A 26,826-nucleotide genomic window follows, 5' to 3' on the forward strand; every position below is an offset into this window, starting at 1 on the left:
TCTGTGATGATGTTTATTGGCCTGATACAAGTCATCTTGGTCTTTTGGTTTGTAACACCATGTGAGAGTAACGTTTGCAGCCTGAAAACTGAAATCTGTAACTGCACTAAATTTGGTAGGACCCGCGCCCTCGTGAGAGTAAAGTGTCATTTTCATGGACCCATTCCGGCCAAAATCCCAAACAATACATTGACACTGTAAGTGATGCAAAAACGTTAATCGTCCTTGTTCTTTCTAGACGTGTCATCTTCTCTTTTGGTATGTTACCTATCACACACACACACACATAAAAAAAAAAAAAAAAACGCATACACAAATTTATCGTAGGAAAAACCACACTTATCACAATATACAACCAGTCGCCTCGATTCACACGAAAGCACATTTCATTTTAGTATTCGCCACGTTAATACAATCGCACCCCCAGCTTCGTTTAAGAAATTTGCGTCAATTGAACTTGTGATTTTTTGTTAGCTTTCATGAATATTCTCTCTATGTACTTAACAGCTCGTTAATTCAATTTCACCCCAATTCTTGATAACCTATAACGATAAATTTTTTTTGTACGAACCCACTTTTTTATAAGGCACATTTCTCTTTCACAAAATTACACATCTCACTCATCTCTCGTTTGGGGGAAATTACACCACCATAGTTTGGATACGAACTCTTACACTTAGAGTTAAGACATTCACGATCCTGTTTCCTCTACAAATTCTCTTTCTTTGCGTAAATTGCATGCTATTGCCTCCTTTTGAACTTTTACACATTCCTGAGATCTTTTGCGTTATTTTTTCTTATGTGGCATTGATTCAAGACCTCTCAATAACACTCCCCTCATAAGGTAACATATATCTTTTACGTCGACTCTGCAAATTGCATTTTAATCATTTTCATTTTTTTAACCATTTTAAATTTGTTCCTTAGAGATCTTTCAAGTTGTTCCCTGAACACAATTTCAGAAGACACTTTTAGGGACTTGACTGTTTTGAAGGAATTGTAAGTAGTAATTGAGATAAAACTGTCAAGTATCAAGGAAAATAGGTAGGATTGTTGAAACAGTTATTAGAAAAGGAACCTTCCCAGGTGACAAAATATTTCCCGAGTCAACTGTAAACGCAAAAAAGACCATTGGTTAGCAACTCAATAATTTTAACTGATAGATGCCTACAACTTTAGCGAATCAGAATGAGGGATTTGCACTTGGAAAATGTTCTTCTCCAAACGGTTTTTAAATTAAGAAAAGCGCAGTAAATTAGCGGGGAACATTTGGCTTACTTAAACTTTTGCACCTGATCATGACTAGCTTTTTTGTGTGCTCTTTTTTCTTAGAGCCTTGCCAAATAACTCATTGCGGCACATTCCACGAAACACTTTCAAGAATATGAAGAAGCTGGATATTATGTAAGGGAATTTCTAATTGTGATAAGAATACATGAAAGTCATATATTTGTACTGCGGTCAGGCCTGAATTTTTTTCAGGCCTTATTTCTCAACTGCTTAAGTTGAGTATATACTGCGATGATCTTCATTTGCTTAAAAGGAATTTCTAATTGTTGCAATTTCAACAGTAAATTTGCATCGTATAGTCGAAAAAAATTTATTGAGGTAATTAATTACCTAGTCTTCATTTCCTAACATTCGCTCTCATTTTCTTTCCAGAAATCTGGAAATGAATTCAATTTCAGGGAATTTTTACCTTCCTCCAAGCCTTTCTATACTGTGAGTAATTAAAGTAGATGAAAGTTCATCGTAAAGTTCAGATTTACCTATGCATGCCATCTTAAAAAAGTCATACTATGTTTTATTTTGTCTTGTTTATTTTGATGTTTCTCGTTAGCTCATTCTCATTAAAAAAGGGATGTTATTTGTTCATGGATGAGACACAGTGAGGCAAATGGAATGAGGCTACGTGAGTAATCATAACGCCGTTAAATTCATCAAAAAGCTAATTAATTTTAAGTATTTTATTTGCCTAGTAAACTGGAACACAACCTGATATCAATTGCGGATGTAAGGGTCATTCTCAAAGGACTAACACGGCTTCGGAAACTGTAAGTGTAATTTTTCATCCGGAAAAAACTTTAAAAAATGTAAGTAAGATATAATTATCCTAGAAATAATGTCATAACAAGAGAGAATAAACCTTATCCTCGATCTCTTGCGTTATTATTATTCGGCCAATTATTGCTTTTGTATCTTGTTATATCACTCGTCACATTTTATTGAGCATGAATATTTGCCATCTGTTTCTATATCATGTCGACCTACCTGGATGTAGAAGAGAGTTTTTACTGATTGCAAACGGTTCACTTTTACAGGTACCTTAATTCAAATCCACTTGGACCATCTCTGCCAGCAGATATCTTTGCTGTTTTTAACGATATGAAATATCTGTAAGTTAAGTAGCTCAACATACAAATCACTACCATAGAACAAAGTATTAATGTTTGTCTCATGATGTAGTTATTCCCGAAGTTGGTTGCGACGCTTGGACTGCGAGCGAGCGAGCGAGCTCTCGTTGCTTTTCCCTGCAGCAGAGCAGTTTTTAATTGACTGTAGAAAAACGAAAACCAAAGTAACCCCAACGGCCAATCATAACAAAGGTTTACATCATCAACAACCAATGAGCACTCAAAGTGAAAACTCAAATTCGGGAAACGCGGGAAAACGCTGGCGACCAAGTCACGATAGGTTTTCGTTTGCATCTGATTGGTTAAAAGGATGATGCGAGCTTTGTAGATCAGTCAAAGACTGACTTTGCAAAACCAAAACAAAATTTTGGATTCAATTTTAACACTCAATTGAAAATTGCTCTATGCATGGAACTGTAAATTATTGGTCATGACCATCGCTGAGTTGACTTGCTTGAAGGTTTCGTTAAAAGATAGAGTTAGATGAGGTCCTTGTTCAGTAGAAGCGCGTTTTGAAATAGATAATTCTTCTCCACTTGGCTAATGAAAGATATTCTTTCATATCTTTTCACAGAAAATGTCCAACAGTGTCCTTAATTAAGACACCTGCATTTCAAAAAGACATTCATTGACAAATAAAAATAACAATTCTCCCGAAGGCAGTTTCTTAAATCAGGAAACTTTCAATAACGTGGATCTCAGTCTTGCTCAAATTTTTCTACAGCACCAACCTGCTTTGTGTTGGTTTTTTTTTTTTTAATAACTTTTGTATGTAGTTCCATGAAAAATTGCGACTTGGAGAATATACAAAATGGAACTTTTCGGTCGATGCAGCAATTACAAGACCTGTAAGTAGTATTTTACGTTATGTTTTCATATTCGAAAAAGGTAAACAAATTTTTCTTCAAATATGCTACAAGAGCTAATGTGGGCGCCACCATTTCCAAGACAATAATTTAACCTGTCCACGCACGCAAAATTACATATGGCGCGGTTTACAAACAGCTACCGCGTTGTATTTCCTCTGGGTCAAGTATTCTCACTGATCGTCAAGCGTCAAGTTTATGGGGGGAAGGGAGGCTAGGAAGGGGGAGGAGTGGGCAAGGTAAGATTCAAGTGGCGGAGTTCACTTTCGAATTGACAAGTACACTTTTAATTGCGAAGATAATAAATTTACTTCATTAAAATGCAGACACATCTCCTTAAACTAGTTAAAATCACTGAGTTCTAAATCGGGCACACATCATTTATCACATCCTTGACAAGTGGCAATCAAGTTTACCGCAGAAAACTAACAGCACGCAATTTTATATTGCTAATATCTTGTTTAAAGGGATATTTAAGTTTCTAAAGAAACTGTGGTGCTGCTTTGGTGGGATAGTATAACAGGGTAATCTGGTACTACTTCGCTGACGAAGGGCTAACGCTCGAAACGTCAGTTTTTTAATTCTTAACGATGGCCAATTTACGTTATCAACTTAGTTGATAGTACTAAATTACCCTGTAATGCTTTTTTCAGTTTATTATGCGACATGACATCGATGACATGACAATGACAATGACAATGATATCATTGTTAACTTTTCGGTTTTCAGTACACTGTCTTATAATAAGCTGACGCATATAGACAAGGGTACATTGGAAGGACTTACGGATAACCTTGCTAATTTGTAAGTATGGTAACTATAGACTATCAGAAATTATGGAAATCATATCAAACTCACTATTAACAAAAGCCTACATCAAATCTGGGCGACCCCGCCCCCACCACTTTGTGTCTCTAGAACACACAAAATTTGGAACCTTTGGCTCAATTACTAAGAGACATTTTGATAGTGATTAATTTTACCAACAAAAAAAAATTTATAACTTATTTTGAAATACCAAAGCTTCAAGATTTAAGGAGTCAAAATTCAATCTTTAATATTCCGATAAGGCAATTTACGAAGACTTTCAGAGTGTCGTATCAGGGTTAGCCCGTAAGAATGGATCCTAGCTCTCTCGAGCATGTTCAAATCTCAATTGTACCGTCACATTCGAATGGAGCGAGAAATTGTCTTTATTTTGGTATATAATTCGTCTAGTTTGCGACCGATTTAGATGGGTCAAATGGCCGCTCAAGTAGGAGCACTCTCACTGGTTTTACTTCTGGTCTTCTACGGATCCGTAAAAGCCATGGGAGAAAGATCAGAGGGTCCAAAAACAGGATGATTTTCCAGCCATTCGTTACCCACGTTTACATGCAGTATGAAAAAGTAAGTAGTCTCATAAATAAATGAAGCGATTTGATTTTTTTTCCTTTTGTTCCCGGAGATACGGCATTTGCTGCTAGTAAGTCTCGAATATGTCTGATACCAGTCGTGTTTAACAATTTTTCAGCTATCTTCTCTACACAATTTCCAAAGGGAATGGAGAGGGAAGTGGCGAATCTACCTGCGCTGTAGTTGTGGAGAAGACCATGTGACAAACGGGCGTTAGAGGCATCGTCGTCAACAATCGAATAACAAATTTCTTCAGGAAAAAGATTGGGACCATGTGTGCAAAGCCAAAGCGAGCAAGAGGAAAAGTGGAGGTTTTGATGTCGAGGCTCACTGACAAATGGCGCGACCAAACCTAAAATAATCATTCTGTCAAGTTATTTTATCACGAGCTAGATAATTACTTTATTGAAAACGAGCGCTAGAAGAATCTTTACAGTACGAAACTACCAATCGACAGAAACTTGAGGAAAGGCTCGACGACACAGAGAGAAGCTGCAAGTATCACAAACTGAAAAAGATCCCAACGATTCCAACGTGGTGAATTTGACTCGCTTTGCGACTTTGTCTACGACTGTCACAACGACAGGATGAAAGTTTACGGTCGTTGGTTTTTGTTCTTGTCTTCTTCTTGAATAAAGGCCTAGTTGAAAAGAACTCATCGGGGTATCGTTTTGGGACTCTCCTTTCCCTTGCAGCCGCCATGTTTACTGTTACGAAAAATTGTCTAAGAAAAGCCCCATAGAAGCACATTCTAATAGAACATTCTAGACCCCGAAGTCATCTATACGTGACCTTCTGGTAAAAAGAACATTCTGGAACGTTCTATTTCTTACGTAATTATTCAAATTTAGAAACCCTGTTAATCTTGACTAATAAATTTAGTTCTTTAGAGAAGTTTCTAGATCCTTATACTTTATGTATATAAGAGCTACAGTTCCATCGAACAGAGAGAGAGATTTGCGAAGAAGCTTAGTGCTATAAAAACAAGAAGTCAACTACGCGGAAATAAAACAGTTTGTTGTTGTTACCGACGATCCTGAGTTTTGTCTAGGAACAACCCTGCTCTACATCGACACTCCTAACATTTACAAATGTAAATTGTCACCAATGCGATTGATACTCTGATGCGCAAGCGCCGTAGGGAAAGCGTTGTTCGCGCCAGCCTGGACGCCAATTAGAGCAAATGTTCACGCCTATGGGAAATAAGTTTGATATGCCTGGCGGCACCCATTTGCTGTGGAAAAATTCCATTTCCTTCCTTTGAAATTTGAAATAGCACTTCAAGACAAGACCTTTCATGCTAATTATATTCATATGCTTCAAACCTGAGAACAAGTTTGAGGAGTGAAAGGCATGAGTCCTCAACCTTCATCGTGGAGAGCCAAGAAATTTATTGTTTCTGTTCGAAAACATGGTTGAACTTCGGGCGTGGAGCAATTTTGTATCTATTATTGACTCTCGAGCGTTTTGAACAGTCCGGGTCATAACCATTTCTGGATACTTGATGACGTCACCAACATGGATGTCGGAGTGGGACCTCGAGGAAACTCACTCATTACTTTATTCGAGCCTTAGCGACTTTGTTCCCTACCCATATCGCATGAAACCTTACAAAATTACAGAAGACAAGCAATTACACACAACAAGCAAAGAACTGATGGTGGTCGCAATGACGAGAAGGAATAATTCAGATGAAAAGTCGGGTGGAGGTTCATGTTGCGAAGGGCTCGATCGAGGAGTAACCTCTCTTTAGTTGAGGTTTTCAGGTATGCAACATTTATTTTGATTCCTAAAAAAAATCTTTTACAAAACTAGAATAAATTTGCTTTCAATTTGTCAAAATTCCAATCGAGTGCACGAGGTTTTTGCTCGAGCGCACGAATGTTGAAAGTCTGTTAGTGTGCAAACTACCAGACGGATTCCTTTGTTCAGATCCATCGGAGTATCGTGTAAACCATAAATTTTAACCATACGTTGTGGCCGGCCAATTTAAAGTAAAAGGACAATTATTTATCGGACCTTTAAAAGCCTACATTGTGAATTTCAGATCAAGCCAACAGCATGGATGAACACATTCAGTATCTCGAGACACTGTCGTCTTTGTGGCACAAATCTGCCACGGACCTGGGTCAGTGCTACAAACAAAGAATCTTTTAAATCGGAGCTGTGGATGAAATTTCGAATCAATGTCGATCTTGACATCAGAGAGATTCATTCAGCCAAGGCGAATGCACACTAAAAAATAATTTCAGGAAATTACGGATCTAACACATAAATGCGATTATCCAGCGAGTAAGTTCTCCTTCGGGCAAACATATATAAAACAAAGAGGTATTCGTTCACTGAGCTCTCACATCTTCAGGTATCGTATCCGGGAAAAGTGCGATAAGAGCGGCATGAAGATGAAAATAAAGAAATCACATTGGTGGAAAGCCTTGCCGAAGTGTCTCTATTACAGCATTCCGGAAACAAAGGTTGGAGTTTAACTACACGAACTGATGAGAGTGAAATTTTCGTCTAAAACCACAAGGGACTTCTCTGTAATTGTGAAACTCGTTTAGAAACACCGCTCGTGCTTTCACATTTTGCAGTGATTACCTAAACAAACTCTCTATACAGGGTGTTCAAATCAAAGGGTAATTGTAAGGACATATTATTGCCGACTAAAAGCTGTAGGACCGAATTTGTAGTGTTCTGAGACCTAGATTTTCCCACGAATCGATCAATAGCGCGCAAAATACCTTGTATGATTCTCTTGCATTGAATTCGATCATGTGTATTCGTCTCAATATAGATTGTGACTACTTGCTTTTATTTTATCCCACTCATGTATTTATTGGCGTTTATTTTCCGGGTATCATAATTTCAAGATCAAAACTCCACGTGGAACGCTGAATACTTCGTCCACGTGGAACACCGCTTGTTATTAAAAGTGAAGACGACAACACGTATGACTCGCATGCACTAGCTTGTCTTCTTCCACGAGAAATGGAACGCATTCCAGAGGCTCTACGAAAAGTCCAGATTTTCAGCAAATCGCAGAGAAAGAAATACACTTTAGGAGATGTCAAAGGGCAGCAGATCGGCACGGTTCAGCACTTTCTAAACATACAGCTGCATGCTTTGCTCCGATGAATGAATGAATGAATGTGTATTTATATACCGCACATATCACATACTGTCTCAAGGCGGTTTACAATTCTAATTGAGTGAGATCGAACGTCAGCTTGTAAAGGCGCCTCTGGCTGCCGCTATCAGTCCATATTTGATCTCACTCACCCACCCAGCCCATGCATCAAAAATGTACAATGAAACAACAGATAGACCACCACACCGGGAACTACGCCCCCTACTCTTTTCGACAAGTGTGTGGGTTCTTTAACGTCCCCTGCTGACCATATAACACTGAAGATGCAGGAGACGGGGCCTACGGTTTATAGTCCTTATCCGAGAAGACTTGAATGTCTAACCATTTGCTGGTACAATTACAAAGGCAGCACATTCTCCTCAGTTATTTTAAGACCCTGAGTGTTGGTCCGGTCTGGGGCTCGAACCCTCGACCTCCCGCACAGCAGACTGGCGCTCTACCAACTGAGCTAACCAGGCGGCGGTGATGTGGCAAAATAACCAGGAATTGAAGGGTAAGTTACTGTTTTCTTACTTTACTGTTACTTTTCGTAAAGGTTTGATGGACTGAATTTGATAATGTCTATTTAAAAATCGGAGAGAAGCAAGATATTGTCTTTCCTCGACCTATACTGGAGAAAAATTAAATTGTCCCGATTCCGCGATCTCACACCTCACTCGTCCCAATTGTTATCAGTGCGCGTTATTTGGTTCAACCTTATTTAATGGGTTTTCTTGTAACCCAAAATAGGGAAATCAACGGAGAACGGTTAGTAACATCGAGGCTAAACTCTACCCAGAAGTTCTCCAGATACAAACAGGCTGGCGGAGGAGCTTGTTTATTCCTGTGACGCTCTTGGTGGAAGGACCACAGCGTTACAAAGAATTTGTGATGGAAAGAATCCGCTGTATTCTTCCAGAATGCGAGAATGTCGAGGACATGCATGTGGAATGTTTGAAATAAACGAATATTTTTAATGGTATCTTACGTCCAGTCCTTATTAGCGAATTTTGTTTCAGCTTACTACCGCATTACAACACGGCCGCCACAAAAAAAAAAAAAAAAAAAAAAAAAAAAAAGAGCTTCTTGTTTCCAGCACCTCTCGGCCAAATTTGCTTTGTTTTCGTTTTGATCTCACCCAATTACAAAGCTCGAAACCGATATCCAGAAATGGTTATGGCCCGAACTGTTGAAGGTAACTTAGTATGAAAGGTTGTGTTTCTAAGGTCAAGAGTAGCCTAGGAAGGATTACAAACTTTTTCGAATAACACTAACAGTAGTAACATTATATTCAAGGATTTCTTTTTCTGTTATGCTATTTTTGTCACGTTCCAGGGTTATAGGGAAGTTTCTCTGAAAGCTTCGATTTCATATTCCAGCCACAGTTTCCTTTGCTCGCGTTCAAGCATATAAAGCTTGGCTCATTGGTGTAAATAACTTGTAAATATTTTCTTAATGGGTTATAGGGTCCTTGATCATAACAGACTGAAGACGATAGGTGATGGAACTTTCAAGCAATTTATCTCTCTCGAAATATGGTAAGTAACTCACAGAACGGAAAAAGGGAGTGTCGTTATTCAAGCATGATCTGTGGAAAAAAAAGCTCATTTGAGAAGAGTTATAATCTTATGCTGTTATTTGCTCAACAGAGAGCTCCAAATAGAAAAATTACATTGAACCGACCGCTCCATTTAAGAGCCATTTCCAAACTCTTGACGGCCATTTTCTTGGGCCTCTCTACCTCTAGGGTTCCAAGTTTATCTTTCTTTTGTTTTATCTAAATGATGTAAGTCACGTGAGTTATTTACGGATTGGTCTGTAAAAGACACGTTTTGAACTTTTTAAAATTGAAAGTTAATATAGAACAGGGGGAAAACATCCCACCCTCGTCCAGTGCTATAGCGCTCAGGTTTGCTTTGGTCACGAATCAATGAGCATGGACTGTGATTGGTCACATTTCGTAATTGGCCCAATCTTTAATCGCGAAATACGCTAATTCATTACATTACCACGAAGTCAACACTTCAGGGTTAGGAAAGGGAAGGGGCGTATTATTTGGTAGTGTTCGCGCCTGTCCCTTTTGTTTTCTGTTAATTCTTTAATTAGCCAATCAGAGGGTTCAGTGTTTGTTCTCGTCACACAACACCATTTGTGAGTTTCGTGACGTGACCAAACAATTGCTTCCTTGGAGACTAGCCAACTGAGTGGATTTCTTCCACTGGAGAAATCAAAACCAAATATATTTGCTTTGAAAGAGAACCTGAGCTTAATAATCAAATCATTACAACTGTTTGTGTCTTTTTTTCCCAATTTTCTGAATCTTTTAGTTTGTTGAGCAATAACAACCTGACATCTGTTCCAGATTTGAAGCGTCTTGCATATTCCAAAAAAGTGTAAGTTGCTATGATTTGTTATCATTGTGTATCTAGGTGGTAGGACAAGGGATCTGGAATTTACCAAGATCCGACTGCACAAAATGGTTAGTGCATTTGAAGGAAAGCACTTAGTTTATCGAAGAGTTTGGTTTGTTCCCGACTTTACTAGCAAGCAAAAGTTGCCGAGAAATAATTTGTCCCATTGCCAACAAAGTCATGCAATCAGTTTCTTGTCTTGGTCCCTTCATCATCGTTTCTCGAAATTACCACCGACAATCGGCGACGAAATTGTTGAACTGGTTATTATGTTGGTTCAAAATAAATAAATATGTTGGTTCCAAATAAACCCGTGAAGTAGTGAATAAATGACGGTAAATATATGAAAATAACATATGTGAAAGGCGGTTGAAGAAACGAATATGGAAGCGATTCTCGCAGTTATGAACACTACTTAAATAGTCGTGAAAATAAGGCCTAAAAAATTTCAGGCCTGTACTGGATTTGGACCCGAAATAGACTGAGTTCGTCAGCCAAAGGATTTGGGTTGCTGTCATGATTATACTCATCTGCAACACCTCGTTACTAATTAGATTAGTACAAATTCGAAAGGCCAAATGACTGTTGGACTAATACGGTAAAAATTGGAAAATTTACCGTCATCACGAATTGTAGGAAAATATCATCACTAAACAAGAGTCTATCTATCGTCAAAATATCAAAGTGAATTTTAAATCAGCGCTCACAACTTGGATTTTTCTGCATTATGACCTTTCTTTTTTCAGAAACTTAGAAAATAACCAGATCACAGATGTAACGAAAATCGTAACATCAGGAATTCAAATATTTTTTGAACTGTGAGTATTTGATTCTCTTAGCATCAAATGATTCCATTTGGAAATTTGAGGGACACAGCATTTTTTACTATGTTTACATGCATCAGGCAAAGGTTTGGCTAAGGTGAAGAGCGCTTTAGCCCTAGAACTAATATAACAGGTACTAACTGGAAGTATTTTAAGATTTTGCGCAAGGAATGAAATTTTGTGAATGTTTCTTTTTTCTCGTAGATATCTACGTAACAATAAGATCGAGTACCTACCACCAAACATCTTTCAGAATACTATTGTAGTAGCAAACCTGTAAGTAACTAAAAACAAAACCAAGAAGGCGTTGTTATCTTGCGACTGTCTTTTGATATTTTTGCCCGTGAAATGACGTAATACTAAGTGAAAACGGACGCGATACAACTTTCTATTTTTACTCGCGATCGGGGTCTATTATTTTCACTGGGTTTATGGTGAGGTAAGGGGGGCCCGGTTTTTGTCGCTTGCCCCGCTGGCTTTTCTTCCTTCTACGATTCTTGCTTTTTTACTCAAAATAAAAGGGGCGGGCCCCCTGGGCCCCTCCTCTAACTCCGCCACTGGTAATACGATATATGGAATACTGAAATCTGAGTCCACTTACAAATTGTAGACATGTTGGTTGCATATGATCATTTCTAAACTTTTTTCAGAAAAAGCAATTGGGTTTTTATTTTCTTGTTAATTACTTTATTCATCTTATCTTTTTATAGTGATTTGTCGTTCAACAATCTGCAGTCATTACCAGATAACGTATTTGATAAGCTCGACAAATTAGATATTCTGTAAGTAAAAGGGAAAGGTATGGCAATTTTGAAAAAAACATTCAATTTACTTCTCCCAATCGACGCATACATTCAGTAATCTATCGATTCAAAATTTCCATATCCCTTAAAAAGAGCGATGGGAATGTTAGCCACCCAATATAAACCAAATTAATAATTCTCTGCATTTTTTCCGTGTACCTGGTCATTTGCCCCATAAAGGATTCATATACTATCAATTCCTTTTTCTCAGTTTTGTTGCCTACAAACTGCATGAAGTTAATAAGCCATACTAGTGTAATGAAACAAGTTATGCATGTCCCACAGGGAATAAAAAAACAGTTCTTCAAATGATAAATATAGCGTATAAAGGCCTGGCTAACGTCCGCAACATTTCAGCTGAACATCTTGCAACATTGTGGCGCACAACATTGTGGCACGCGTTTGGCCAACTTGTAACAACGTGTTGCAAGACGTTGGATGATGTTAGACCAAGTTTGAAAATTTAAAAATTCTTGTTGCAACATTTTTGGGTGTTGCAAGATTTTTTTTGCTTGTTTTGACAGCTCTTTTACAATATCTCACAACACGATCCAATAATGATGCAAGATGTTGCATTGAAGTGTTGCGTGCGTTTAATTTTTGAGCGGTCCTTAATATCATGAGGCGTGCGTTACGGGCTTATATATCTATGTAATTTATCGAATAGGACCTATTCCGATGTATATACGTTTTCTCTCTTTGTGTACTTCACTTCTTAAAATTTTCTTTTACTTTTTCTTTAAGGATGCTTAGCTTCAACAACATCACTTCCATTAATAAACGCACCTTTAGTGGACTTTCAAATTTGAACACACTGTAAGTTTGCTTCAGAGGTTTTAGTTCACAGTAATGTAGCGAACGAAGGAGTTACTTAGCTGATTTACACCGGGTCTAACCCAACCCCTTTCTTACATGCAAGGAGAGGGGCTTACGTTTCCTCTATGATTGGATTGTTTTTATTCCATGAATGTCTTTCAACTGCCAGCTTTCGGCACTCGTGACACTGTTCACAGAGTGAATGTTTAGATGAAAGATTCAGCTTAATTCAGGATATTTTATGACGAAGTTTTGTTAAACAACGGCTAAACTTTGTTCAAATAACCGGCCCAATAAGTTTTACATTATATATTAATAGTTTATTAGGCGTTTCGAAAAATGACAAACATAGATTTGTCTAGATTAGAACTATGTAGCTGTAAAACATAGGGCATGCGCAAGGGGTAAATTTTGGTCAGCCGCCCGCAAGCTCCCACTCAAAAGCTCAAAGGAAAACTTTGGAAACAACCGCTGTCACGCCAATTACGCGAAAAAAAATCGCAACAAAACAGTGATACATTCATGTATAAGGTGTTTCGAAAGTTCGTTCCGATTTTGAACTTGTTAATTTTCTCAACAAATCAATTGATTGTGAGAATTTTATCAATAAATTGAAGCAGAGAATTTGTTACAATTATTACCTATAGCAATTTTAATTGTCTGCTAGTTGCCTATGTTTTGCGCAAAATCTGCATGCGTGCGTTTTCCCATCATTTTTCGCGCCATTTGTGTAAGTTGTTCCTTTCCCGAAATTGTTGATACTCTCTAGTATTAATTTAAATAAATGATGAAACGTTAGAAGAAAACAAACCGGAACGAACTTTTGAAACACCTTGTTAATCTGTAAAAGAAAGTAAACTGGGGAAAGAGAACACTAAAAACTTTACGCACTCAAAGCTTATTTGATTACGGGTTTGCTGCTGAAGTGCCATTTTATGTTGAGCTTTACCACAAAAGTTGTACGGTGTCCAACACGGCGACTTACTCGCTTGTGTGGTTGTTCTTTAATCAACTTGTGTTGAAAGCCTAAAAGCACGCCATCTAGCCTTGAAAACGTTCGCAGATGCACAGAAGTTTGACTGCCGTGTTGATGAGAATATAATAACACGGTATGACGTTCTATATTCACTCGAAGTTTAGATAACAACCTCTATAAACAGTATAGAAGTCAAAACACATGTGGATATTCTCCTCTGAACACTTGAGGAATTCATTAAACAGAAGAAGCTACGCAAACACGAAAAACAAATACATTTAGGCGAAATATCAAGTCGCTTTTCCTTGTTTACAAATTAAAGGTAGAAGACGAGACCCATATTTTAATGAATTAAATGTTAATTTCATAGAGTTATTTTATCGTAACCATATCCGGAGACTATGAATAATTTCAAATAAACGAATTGACCAGTCTCATTCTATAATTCAACTACGCGTATTTCTATATTTGTTGTGAATGACACTTCACGTGCGACATTATTTTCTTATGGGTTTCATGTTTCCTTTGAATTATAATTTTCAGAATGCTTATCAAAAACAATCTGGCATTTATTGCCAAAGACGTTTTTGATGGGACTCCCCTTCTCAAGTCACTGTAAGTATAAGTTTCACTCCATGTTACGGAATGTTGCAAATTTCTAAGTATCAAGAGCATACCTAGGAGAGTTTGGTAACTAAGCTAATGTTTTTATGGTGGAAATGGCTTTGAAAATTGCTTTTACTTGATGCTAATAACTCATGCAAGTTTTATCATTTTTATTTGCTTGCAAATTACATCATTCATTAATACGATATTTTCATGATTTGATCAGCAGGGATTTGCTAAAGCAAAGGCATAGAAAAAACCAGGAAAGATTTATTACTCGACGTTTCGGGGTCATCGTGACTCCATTATCAAGAGACTAGTTTAAAAACATGCAAATAAGGAAAGGTACAAGAATAGCATAAATTAGAATGAACGGCTTAAACAAACACCTTGGCGCGGATGGAATCCGTTTGCACGTTCAGTGCAGACTAGTTTAAACTAATGGAGTCACGATGACCCCGAAACGTCGAGTAATAAATCTTTCCTGGTTTTTTCTATGCCTTTGCTTTAGCAAATCCCTGCTGATCAAGTGTTTGAAAAGAGATAATCAGCTACATCTGTTTCGGAAACTCGAACGCTGTAGCAAAAAGCAAATCAACTGCGAGGGATCAATCAACTTTCTACGACTATGCCAGAGCTTCGAACTCACACCTACTTTTGCCAAGATCGACAAAGATAGGCGTGCTAAGTGGAAGAAATCATCTGCTTCCTTTACAAAGAACGTGATCGCGGAGGAGCTCAGAGTAAGAATACAGGAGAGTATGGTACTTCGAGAGGAAATCAATGGCATCTATGATGAAATCCGTCAGACCTGCTCACTATTCCGCTATATGTGCATCTTACGAACCATCACTATGCTTCGGAATAAACTCCAACTTGAAGTTACGAACACTCACACTCGAAAGATCTCAAGGCTTCTCTACAGAGAAACTGACGTCGACGAACACATCCTGAATATTTCCTCTTACGAACTATCGTTCTTCCAAAAATTGGTTCTCTGTCGTGGCCTGAAATTTGCGATCCCGCAAAGAGTGTCTCCAGTTGAGATCAAGGCAAGCTTCGAGAAAGCATACTGGAACCTTGAACGGCATCTACCAAACGAGAATTTACGCGAACTAGCAGCCGCAACCTTACGATCTGTTGCGCTAGAGTATATTAATAGGAGTAGCCCAAAACCTCCTAAAGCCCTCTTGCAAGCTATTGAAGATCTGAAAAAACGCGATGACATCGTTGTCACAAAACCGGATAAAGGGTCTGGTGTTGTTGTTATGGATAAATCAGAATATCTTCGCCTACTATCCGAAGCGTCAATAAACGATACCAGCAAATTCCGATTCGTCGACTCGGAGAGACCGAGAACCAGAGGACGACCTCCTAAGTATTACCACCCTCTCCTTCAGAAAGAAAGGGAGTTGGAAACTCTCGTTCGAAAGATTCTACCGAAATCCATTGCTGACGCTCTCCGCCGAAAGGGTCCAGACTCGCACACTTGTATGGCTTGCCGAAGACACATAAAGAACAGTTAGCCATGCGGCCAATACTCTCTGCTACTAACACCTACAATTACTCGCTAGCGAAATGGCTTGATGACAAATTTAAACCCCTGTCGTGCAACCAATATACAGTGACAGACACATTCCGCTTTGCTGATGAAGTACGAGGCTTCGAGATCAAGAACGGCGAAATTTTAGTTTCCTATGACGTCACCTCATTGTTTACAAATGTACCCTTGGAGGAAACAATACAGATCTTAGCTGAAAAAGCCTTTGCCCAGGATTGGTTCAACGAGACGCACAGCTTGAACATCTCTAAAGCGGACCTAATCGACCTCCTCCGAGCAGCTACGAAAAACCAGCTTTTCCAGTTTGACGGTGCTTTATATGAGCAGACAGATGGAGTCGCTATGGGTTCTCCCCTTGGACCGTTGCTGGCTAACGTCTTCATGTGCTCGATTGAGGAAAACCTCGAACAACACGGTCAACTTCCGCGCTATTACCGGAGGTACGTCGATGACACCCTGACCGTAATGCCTGATAGGGTGACCGCTGGCCAGTTTCTAGACACCCTTAACTCTACCCATCCCTCCCTCCAGTTTACCATGGAAGTCGAACGGGAAGGATCCCTTCCCTTTCTAGGAACTGAACTGCTTAACCGTGCACCAAAGATTGAGAGCAAGGTCTACATCAAAAGAACCAACACGGGTCTCCTTCTGCATTTCCAGAGTCATGTTGACATTAAGTACAAGCGCAGCCTAGTTAACACCATGGTGGATCGCGCTTATCGATTATCTTCTAACTGGTCTTTCTTCTCCGAGGAATGTGACCGCCTTAGAAGGGTTTTTCATAACTTGAGATACCCAAAGCCACTGGTTGAAACTACAATCAAGCGGTTTGTTGAGAGAAGGATTTCATCTGCAGAGCCCTGTCCATCACCAGACGTACCATCGGAGATTGTGAGATTAGTGTTACCCTTCAAGGACCAATCGTCAGCTAATCATGTTAAACAACAACTGAACAGTCTAAGCTCGAAGTTAAGCGTGACTGTCCAACCAGTGTTCGTTAGCCCTAAGCTCGATCAACAGCTTAAGCAACACGAAATTAAGCCCCCTATTGTTAACCAACAATGTATCGTTTATGAATTTAAATGTAACCTGTGTGATGCAGGGTATGTGGGCTATACTCGTGGTCACTTACACGATCGCGTAGAAGGGCACACAAGGAAATCATCTTCTATCTACAAACACTACCACCTCCAGCACAATAGTGAAATGCCTGAACGCTTGATCGAGCAATTCAACGTCATCGCGAAATGTAACGGCAAATTTGATTGCCTTGTTAGTGAAATGTTGTATATTCGCATGCGTAAGCCGACACTGAACGTGCAAACGGATTCCATCCGCGCCAAGGTGTTTGTTTAAGCCGTTCATTCTAATTTATGCTATTCTTGTACCTTTCCTTATTTGCATGTTTTTAAACTAGTCTCTTGATAATGGAGTCACGATGACCCCGAAACGTCGAGTAATAAATCTTTCCTGGTATTTTCATGATTGTTCCCGATTGGATATTTTGCTTCACCGAAATGGTTTTTTCTTCTTCTTCAGGTTTCTTCACAGTAATGCAATTAAAACCATTGAAAGCAAAAGCTTCGACAGACTTGTTCTGAGGCAGCTGTAAGCAAACTGCAGCTTAAAAGTTGAGATGCGATACATAGGAGAGATTTATCACCGCACGGCAAGAGTGGCCACGGCGAGTGTCCACTTTCGCCGTTTGCCTTGTACATAAGATTTCCTTCCCTTTTTCTTTCGCCGAGAAGAGGTTAATTCCTGGAAAAAAGGTTTTTCAAAGCTATTTCTTGTAGGTGATACAAGGGTAGATGAAATTTCACGGTTAAAATCATTTCACAACCGAAGTGAAGCGAGCTTACACGAAGCTAAAGCAGTAAGGTTTATGTGGAACGTGAAAGGACAAGCTGAAGTTTGCCGCTTCACGTAAACGCGGTGCTAAATCTTCCTAATTAATTAATTTACTCGCATGACTCAAGCTAAACGTTTTTGTTGAAATGGCTATCTTTAAAAGAAGAAGGGGAAATGGTGGGAACGGGGAATGGGGAATGGGGAATCTTTAAAAGGAGGAAACCTTTAAAAGCTGGAGTCTTTAAAGCGGGAATCTTTTATAGTAAAGGAATCTTTAAAAGAGGGAATCTTTAAAAGCAGGAACCTTTAAAAGGAGGAATCTTTAATTAGAACAGAGAATCTTTTCGTAAAATCCGTTCCTTTTTTTTACCGTTCTTCCTTTTACTGTTCTTCCTTTTGCCGTTCCTCCCTTTACCGTTCCTCCCTTTTACTGTTCACTCTTTCACCGTTCCCCCCTTTTACCGTTCCCCCCTTTTACCGTTCCCCACTTTTACCGTTCCCTCTTTTACCGTTCCCTCTTTTACCATTCTATCTTTTACCCTTCCCTCTTATACCGTTTCCCCCTTTTACCGTTCTTCCCTTTTACTGTTCCCTCTTTCACCGTTCCCCCCTTTTACCGTTCCACCTTTTACCGTTCCACCTTTTACCGTTCCACCTTTTACCGTTCTACCTTTTACCCTTCCCTCTTATACCGTTTCCCCCTTTTACCGTTCCCTTCTTTTACCGTTTCCCCCTTTTACCGTTCCCCCCTTTTACTGTTCCCCCTTTTACCGTTCCTTCCTTTTACCGTTCCCCCCTTTTACCGTTCCCTCCTTTTACCGTTCCCCCCTTTTTTACCGTTCCCTCCTTTTACCGTTCCCCCCTTTTACCGTTCCTTCCTTTTACCGTCCCCCCCTTTTACCGTTCCTTCCTTTTACCGTTCCCCCCTTTTACCGTTCCCCCCTTTTACCGTTCTCCCCTTTTACCGTTCCCCCCTTTTACCGTTCCCCCCTTTTACCGTTCCCTCTTTTACCGTTCCCTCTTTTACCGTTCCCTCTTTTACCGTTCCCTCTTTTACCGTTCCCCCCTTTTACCGTCCCTCCTTTTACCGTTCCTCCTTTTACCGTTCCTCCTTTGACCGTTCCCTTATTTAAAGATAGTCACTTTTAGGTTACTCGAAGGAGGGTAACAAAGAGTAAGGGAGAGGGATGGAGAGTTCCTGTTCCTGTTTCACGCAAAAATTCATACGTCACGTATTTGAATGAGAAAACTTGCAATCTCTCTTCTTGTCTTCAAGGCTTCGGGCAAGGACTAAATAAATTCACGGGTCCCATATATTTCAGGAGGCAAATCATATCCCACGCTGACATTAGTTCACGAATCACGCTCGCCTCTGTAAAAATCTACGCATCGCGTTAATTTTTGGCCTTTATTAATCACACATCACTTACGAACCCTTTGCTTTCCTCTTGAAGATGTCTTATTTCTGTTTTTGTTGAGATGATACTCAAAAAGTCCAAAACATTCATAAGAAAAAGAAACAAACGGCGCACATAACACTGTCTGGGACCCCAGAAATGCATTAACTGTGTAATGAATTAGTATTTCACTTTCAGAACCATTTTTGACAATCCTTTACCACTGTTGCCAGATGGAATTTTCGACAAAATGACAAACAATACTAAGGTGTAAGTAAAGACGGGAAGTTATACACATCAAATAGCTTAGATAATCACAACAGTATTGCCAGTCCTCCTTGTTACTTTCATGTATCGCCATTACATTGTTGTCATTATTATCCTTGCCGTTGACTTCATCACTGTTACCCTTATCGACTGTCCCATTGACCATTTGTTTTCCAGTTTGGCTGCAAGCCCAAAGTGTTTGGTGTTTTTATGTTTTTTGTTTTTGTTTCTTAATGCTTACGATTTTTTATGTATTTTGTTGTTGTTGTTGTTGTTTTTTTTATGTTTTTAAAACCCATGTAAGATTCAGCCACGTAAGCCGCTTGGCTAATTGATCTTATTACAATTTCCATAATGATTGCGTTATTTTTTCAATCTTTACAACTTAGATTTATTTTATTCTTAATCTAATAATTGACAGATCATTGACGTGTAAAAATCTTCTTCAGCTGCCTCGAGGAAGATATATGGCGACAATGTAAGTAGGCCTTAAATTCATAGGCCTTTCAATAATGGACATCTAAACTAATAAATATCCAACTTCGTGCAGGTATTTTTCGAAAAAAAAAGTTATTCACAGCTAGCCTTGGTATAAACCTCTGCCTCGCCTAACCAAAGCATATTTCAATTCTTCAATTTCGATTGGCTCAATAAAAAAGCTATAGCAGTTGACCGTGGACCAGAAGATGGTTGGTATGCGTTTTTTCCCTCCATCATTTGCAATAGTCCGCAGAGTTGTATTTGGGGGTTACTCGCGCTCCTGGGATGTAAGATATTTGGAACCAGTTCGAAAATACTCTGAGTTGGTTATCTATCATATTTTTCGAGCTCGTTCATCTCCCAATATTGTCGTTTTCCCCCGTTTCCTTAATTAATTTTTGCCTCGGTTTCCCCCTTGGTACAAAATAGGCAAGCCATACTATTTTGTATCACCGAGCCTTTGATATGTTGTAATTTTCTAACCTTCAGAGAATGTGCTCCTTCGACTTCGCTGCATGTTACTTTATCTGGAGAACAAAGCTCCTTCCGAGCTGGCTGGAAACGCTCAGGCTTTGAATGCCGTGATTGTGACTCACACCATGTACCTACTTTTCCGCACAGAGACTCCAGTTGCGCTGATTGCAGTCTCTGTTCCGTTGGTAACTATACCAGTGAAACAGGTTGTGTCGAGTGTCCTGCAGGTATTAATGAGTACTATTATTTTATGGTTAAGTTTCGTTTATGCAGAGACTTTAAGAATAATTTTTTAGAAACAAGCATCTATATCTAAGGGTAAGCTCGAAGCATTGTAAATTACGGCTAACAGAGAAATAAAAAAGTTCTTCAATGGGGTGAGACCCGGTTATTACATCAGTTGGCCTCTTAGTGAGCCATTCTGTGCCTACAGAGTGGAGGAAACTATAATTGGCCGAACTACGATGCAACTATTATTGACGTTGTCATTGACACAAAACTAACAAATGCGATTAAAGAAACAAGCGGTGAAATTCTTCCAAATTGTTTGCAAGCCTTGCTCACTTTGGCCCAAAGAACAGACTGGCTCAATTGAATTCAGGGGTAAGTCACTATTTATCGCCTTCGCGTAGGAGTGGAGGGGGGAAGGTCGGAGGATTTTTGTAAAGAGGGAGGGGGAGTGGGATATCGCACAAAATATCCATCTATAAATCATATCTTGTATAACTCCACTTTGCATAACTTGACAAACTAGAAATTTCAAATACCGTTATCACTTTTCTTTCTTTATTGGTGTTACCTTTGTTAAGTAAGAACTGCTCAAACTGGATCCTCCTTGAAATTCCAATTCAAAAAAAATAGTCATTCTGCAAAATAAACTCCCACGACATTTTCGTGCTACACGATAGTAAATATTCACTAAATGAGATAACTGTCACCTTTTTCTTGCAGTATTCTTTGCATTTAACCCTTTCACTCCCAAGATCTCATTAGTAATTCCTCCTACTGTCTGTCATTAAATACTCATGATGTCAGTTCGGAGAATTTGGTATTAAATCAACTTGTAGTCCCCTAGTTGAGTTTACTGCTTTATTCTCCTCACTTGTCTGCTTGATACTGTATTGATATTGCAAGGAGAAATTCTGTCTTGGTCACTCATGGGAGCTAAAGGGTTAAATTTGCCTAATACAGCCTATTTACTGTTATTAAGTGAAAAGTGATACTTGCTAATATCTAAAGGAACGTGAAAATACAGCACAATTAGTCTCAATATTTAAGTGCTTATATTACATCCAGGAAACCCTGTTGGTAAAAAATGTCTAAAACTATGTCTGTTCCTAACAGAATTTCCATAGCACTTTGCACTTTGTATAGCAAAAATAACAGAAATGCCATCAAGTACATGTATAAAGAGGGAGGGGGGCTGGGATATCACATGGTTTTCAAGAGAACGAAGTGGGGGTAAGTCGTCGACAGCAGAATTTAAAGGGACATTACAGAATATTAAATTGATTGGTTGATTTTTTACTGGCATTGTAAGATGATCTTTTACAGGAAACATTCCATTCGAAATGAATTGAAAACAAAACAAATCAAGAACATTTCTCAAAGTTCCTACATTGACAACTCCTGTTTATGGGTCCATAGTAACCCACTTGTGAAGCTGCTTCCTTGTTCTATAATATCTTTGCAGGTGGTTTTTATCAGGATGAAATGGGACAAGTTGATTGTAAAAGATGCAGTAATGGTACATTCGTTTCTACACTGCATAGTCCTGGGACCAAAGCGACCGATTGCGTGGCATGTCCTTACGGTAAATATAATGTTTGCTGTGTACTGTAACTTTTTTTCAACTTGACAACGCCTGAGGACACTTCCTACACAGTCAGAAGTTTCAGGCATCTTATTTAGCCAAAACAAGTCTATTTCTTCATAATGATAATCTAAAATGGATGATCCAAAATTTTACTCGGCCTGAGAACAGGTGGACGAGGCAAAAGTGATTGTTGATCTTTTTTTGGTGTATGTTTGATTGTTGTGGACTTTGATATGCATGTATCAAATGAATAATAATATACATGGAAAAATTACTCAGTTCTGATTGGTTAAGATAAACGCAGTTTTCAGGTAATTCATTGCAGAAGAGAGTTAATTCAGTGCAGAAGAGGGTTAATTCAGCGCAAAGAAAGTAACAAATCAGACAGATTGGTCAATAATCAAAGAACTCACAAATAGCCAATCAAATGCGAGCCTTGGATGTCGCAACAAAATGTGAAAATTTGTTGGCGAAACAATGGCCGGAGTTTTAAGTAGGTTTTCTTTCGCCACCGCAGCTGAAAAACAGCTCAAACGACGAAAACACTGTAAAAAGCACTGATTTTTGGTTGTCGGTTTGGAAAAAGTGGTGTTTAGAGAAGGGAATTGCCAAGGAAATCGAAAATTGCGAGCCGACCCACCTTAACACTTTGCTCGAGCGATCCAACGCCGAAATTAAAAACAAACATGGTTAAACCTCGGAAACGACGATTCCATTGCATCGAAAGTGATTCGGACACAGACTGAACAATTCCTTGAACTGTTTAGCCGGAGTTTGAACTTTTTTTGCGCCGTAAAGATGTGAAGATATCATTGCATATTATTGTTTTGATCGTACGCGGTTGTTTTGACCGAACGCACGGTTTGAATTAATTATTTTTGCACGATGCGTGCGCTTTGCTTGTGCTTATTTGCGATAAGCCATCTCGTATTTTTGCATGTATATTATTAACGTAATCACATGATTTTTCTGGTGCAATTTGGAATAAACAAGCACTTGTTAATTTTTTCAAAGACCACAAATTGCACTCGCCCTACGGGCTCGTGAAATTTTGTTAGTCTTTAAAAAAATTTACTCGTACTTATTTATTCCAAATTGCACTCGAAATCATGTGATTACCTATATCAAATGTTAATTTAGGTCGCTAGTGAGGTCTTACATCTCAGCCAAATGAAATAAGAGAGGAAGTGAGTGCGTGGAAAACCCTTTCCCACTCTATGCTATGTCACCTACAACTACTGATTGGTATTCCTATTGATTTTTAAAATCACTCTATTTTCAGGCACGCTTTCGAACGAGACTGCTGGATATCGTGCATGCAGATGTCTTCAAAGCTTTTATCGGTTGGATCGTTTTGGCCCGTGCTCAACATGTCCACCATACGGCTTTGTTTGTGAGGACGATACAGCAATACTTGCTCCTAACTACTTCTGGAAATGGTCCAATCAGTCTGAAAAAGAGCGTTTCAAAGGTTTTGTTAACAATATCCATTCTAATGGATCAGACTACAACAAGTCCTTTTCAACGTTCAATACTTCACTTCCGAAGCCACTCAAATGTCCCCATGCCAAGTCCTGCAAGGGTGGAATCGACTCAGAATGCCATCAAGGATATCAAGGGAATTTGTGTGCAACCTGTTCTAACGGCTTTTATTTCCGCTTCCACTCATGTTTGAAATGTCCTCACCTAACTGTAACAATAATCTCGTCTATCTTGGTGATTGTTCTTTTTGTTGCTGTGTTTCTAATAGTTCTTTGGGGTGACTCCAAACGTGCAGAGAATAACCGAACAGTTGCAGATGTCGTCATGTCGTGCTTCAAGATTGTGATTGGTTTTTATCAAGTCATTGCTGGTATTTTCTCAGCATTGGCGAAAGTCCAGTGGCCGATCACTTTGATTTCAGTGGAGAAATTTCTAAAAGTATTTGAAGGGAACATTTTTCAGTTTGCTCCACTAAGCTGCATTGATTCTTCTTTGCGTTTAGATCAGCTTGGAAAGTTCACATTGATCGTTGCCTTGAATGTCCTACTTGTTGGCTCACTTTTCTTGTATCTATCTCTTAAAAAACGCTACATCATGAACAAGAAGGACCTTAGCGAAAGCCAGAAAAGAACACAAGTTGAAAGTTTGAAGAAATCTTGCTATCGGAATATTTTCTTGCTGTTGTTGACGACCTACCCTACGACGAGCAAATCGATTATTCAAATTCTACCTCTTCCCGGTGCGTGTGTAGAAACGTGTTTCGCAGACGATAAGAACGACTGTATCTTCCTACTGAGAGCTGACTACTCCATCAAGTGTTTCACTCCTCGCCACAGCTTGTATTGGCTCATGGCTTCTCTTTTGGCAATATATCCCGTGGGATTTCCAGTTCTAGCTTTGTTTCTCACTTACAAATACCGTGAGTCCCGGGAAGACAAAGCAATTGCTTTCGGACTTCGAGTGTTCTTTGAGAACTATAAGAAGAAATTTTGGTTTTGGGAGGTCACAGAGATGTACCGCAAGCTGATATTGATCTCATTGATTTTCCTATTTGGATCCAAAAGCCTCCCTCAAATCAGCCTTACTGTTCTGACGGTCAGCGTCTTTGGAGTGCTCTACACCTTATTCCGACCAATCAAGGAAAAGTTTGAAGACCGCTTACAAACATTTGTCTTGTGGGTCATTTTCTTTGACGTTTGCCTTGGTGCAGTTTATACGAAATGGGATGAGAATCAAGGGGAGGGCAAGAACGAATCTGTGTTTGTGAATATCCTCTTCGTTGTTCTCAACGCCTCTGTACTGATGCTTGCCATCGGTAAGTGCCTAAGTTGGGTAAACAATGACATAAGGAATGTGCATGTTAGCCTTTAAGACACACGCGAGCTGCAAAGGCCTCCATAATTTGCACGTCTTAATTAGCAAATGAAGTTTGCAAAGATCACTGGAGAAGATTGGACTTGGAATCTACCAACTTTTTGCACTACTTTATTCCAACCAAATATCGGCGTAAAATAGCGTTTGTAGTAGTCAGCTCTCAAAAAGGAATCGGCAAAATTTCATAACGGCCAACATTAAAATAAAACCTTAACACATCAGGGACTTAGACAAAAAAAGGAAACTTCTTTCGATTCTGTAAGGCGTTATTCCTGATTATGAGTCAAAATATTTTCCCTTGTATCTTAATAAAAGAAAATGCTTCTGATAATAAACAACGGCAGCTGAGGAAGAGTGTTTTTCCTTCTTCTCGCGCCCAGTCTCTCGGCGTTCGCTAGTTATGATTGGCCCATCGAATAAATGGGGGATGAAGATTCCCGCGCTAATTCGAGCTAACTTTGTATCAGATGAGTATAGAACACTCAGGTTTAATGAGGAATTGCCTTGATTTCTTGCACGACAATTTATAATAACAATTTAGGACATTTAGTTGAAGAATCTGCAAGGAAAAACAAACGTTGAATTATGTTTACAATGTCACGATTTTATTTTTGCTCTTTTATCTCCAAACGTCTCCGAAGGCAAGTCAATTTTTCTTCTGCAAATTATTACAACTCTTGTGTAATAAAAAAGCCTAGGTTTTCTGTTGAAGCCTTTTAAGAACCTATCAATAATAAAATACTTGCCGTCCCTACCATAGTGTTAATTGCATTTCTTTTCTTTTCTTTTATCAGGAAAAGGGATTGTCCATATGATGTTATTCAAGAAGTATGTTTTCTTCTGTCCAATGCGATGTTGCAGTTTCTTTCGCCAAAAAGTCGCTCATCTTAAAAATAAAGCGGTCACAAGAACGGGAACATCTGATGAACTGCTCAGCTCCAATGAAGATAGCGACTAGTATTTTCTTGAGCCCTTCACGATAAGGGACCAGTCATTATTTGTCGTCTAGGGGAAGAGGGGGTGATAAACGGATGATTTGTTTTTTTCACGATAAAATTTACCTGATTCCCCCATGAGGCTCTGTCAAGTGCTAATGATCCCTCTTTTACCCTAATGGTGATGACTGATGCCACTACGTTTCCCCTGAAAAACAAGTGATCCCCAAACAAAATTCCTCTTCCCCCTGCCTTGGCAAGATGCGTCGTTAAGTTACCAGACAGTTGTTTATCACAGCCGAATGAGAGGAGGCTGGAACCGAGACTAGATTCGAACTAGTACGCAGATCAGAAGATAATTCTTCGTAACGAAATTAATGGAGCTATTTGTATTTTGTCTAGAAGGATCAATTTTATGATTTTGAAACCTGCATGGGCGATAGGTATGGATGGTTCAGCTAGCATGTAAAAACAATGTATAAAAGTGTAAAACGTAAAAGTGCAGATGAAATCACAGATTTTTTTTTAGTAATTAGTAATGGTTGTCGCTATATCTTCTCTGTCTTTTACTGATGATAATATTTTGAGTATGGGAATAACTCTAACAATTTTGAAGAATATCTTATCACGTAGCTTTTAGGTTATCATAAAATTTTATAAAGAAGCGGTGCAACTGCAGAAATAGCGTTAAGGGGGTCTTGGGTAATTTTAGCATCCCGGGGGATGCCGCTTAGGTTAGCTATCAAACGTTCCAATCCTTCTCAGTTCTTTAAATAAAATAGAATGAAAGAACAATCGATCAGTTTTCTAGATAAACAATTAATCTTGGAGGTAACCCTCGAAACCTCAGCTTTATTTTCTTTGTACCGTCGAAACCTAATTTACACTTAGCCTCGTTCTCGGGGCTTTATTTAGGGACCAGATCTCGACTCCTGAGGGCTTGGAAATGGG

The 26,826-nt window shown here is 39.0% G+C and overlaps 2 protein-coding genes across 2 annotated transcripts; both read left to right on the forward strand.

The window, feature by feature from the left end:
- Positions 1-26,410, forward strand: LOC149047543 (uncharacterized). The gene is made up of 22 exons (XM_089202405.1): positions 1-197; positions 928-999; positions 1,333-1,404; positions 1,663-1,722; positions 1,980-2,054; positions 2,322-2,396; positions 3,191-3,262; positions 4,010-4,084; positions 9,269-9,340; positions 10,130-10,195; positions 10,960-11,031; positions 11,242-11,313; positions 11,748-11,819; positions 12,585-12,656; positions 14,176-14,247; positions 17,339-17,407; positions 19,246-19,317; positions 19,736-19,792; positions 20,284-20,495; positions 21,962-22,081; positions 23,367-24,881; positions 25,735-26,410. The coding sequence occupies exons 1-22, from the start codon at positions 7-9 to the stop codon at positions 25,896-25,898; spliced, it is 3,399 nt and encodes a 1,132-aa protein (XP_089058531.1). The 5' UTR covers positions 1-6; the 3' UTR covers positions 25,899-26,410.
- Positions 14,684-17,274, forward strand: LOC149047544 (uncharacterized). Its single transcript, XM_089202404.1, has one exon. The coding sequence runs from the start codon at positions 15,767-15,769 to the stop codon at positions 17,153-17,155; it is 1,389 nt and encodes a 462-aa protein (XP_089058530.1). The 5' UTR covers positions 14,684-15,766; the 3' UTR covers positions 17,156-17,274.
- Positions 26,411-26,826: the final 416 nt, after the last annotated feature.

The sequence above is a fragment of the Pocillopora damicornis genome, chromosome 4 (genome assembly GCF_964200805.1).
Source record: "Pocillopora damicornis chromosome 4, jaPocDami1.2, whole genome shotgun sequence".
NCBI classification, from domain to species: domain Eukaryota; kingdom Metazoa; phylum Cnidaria; class Anthozoa; order Scleractinia; family Pocilloporidae; genus Pocillopora; species Pocillopora damicornis.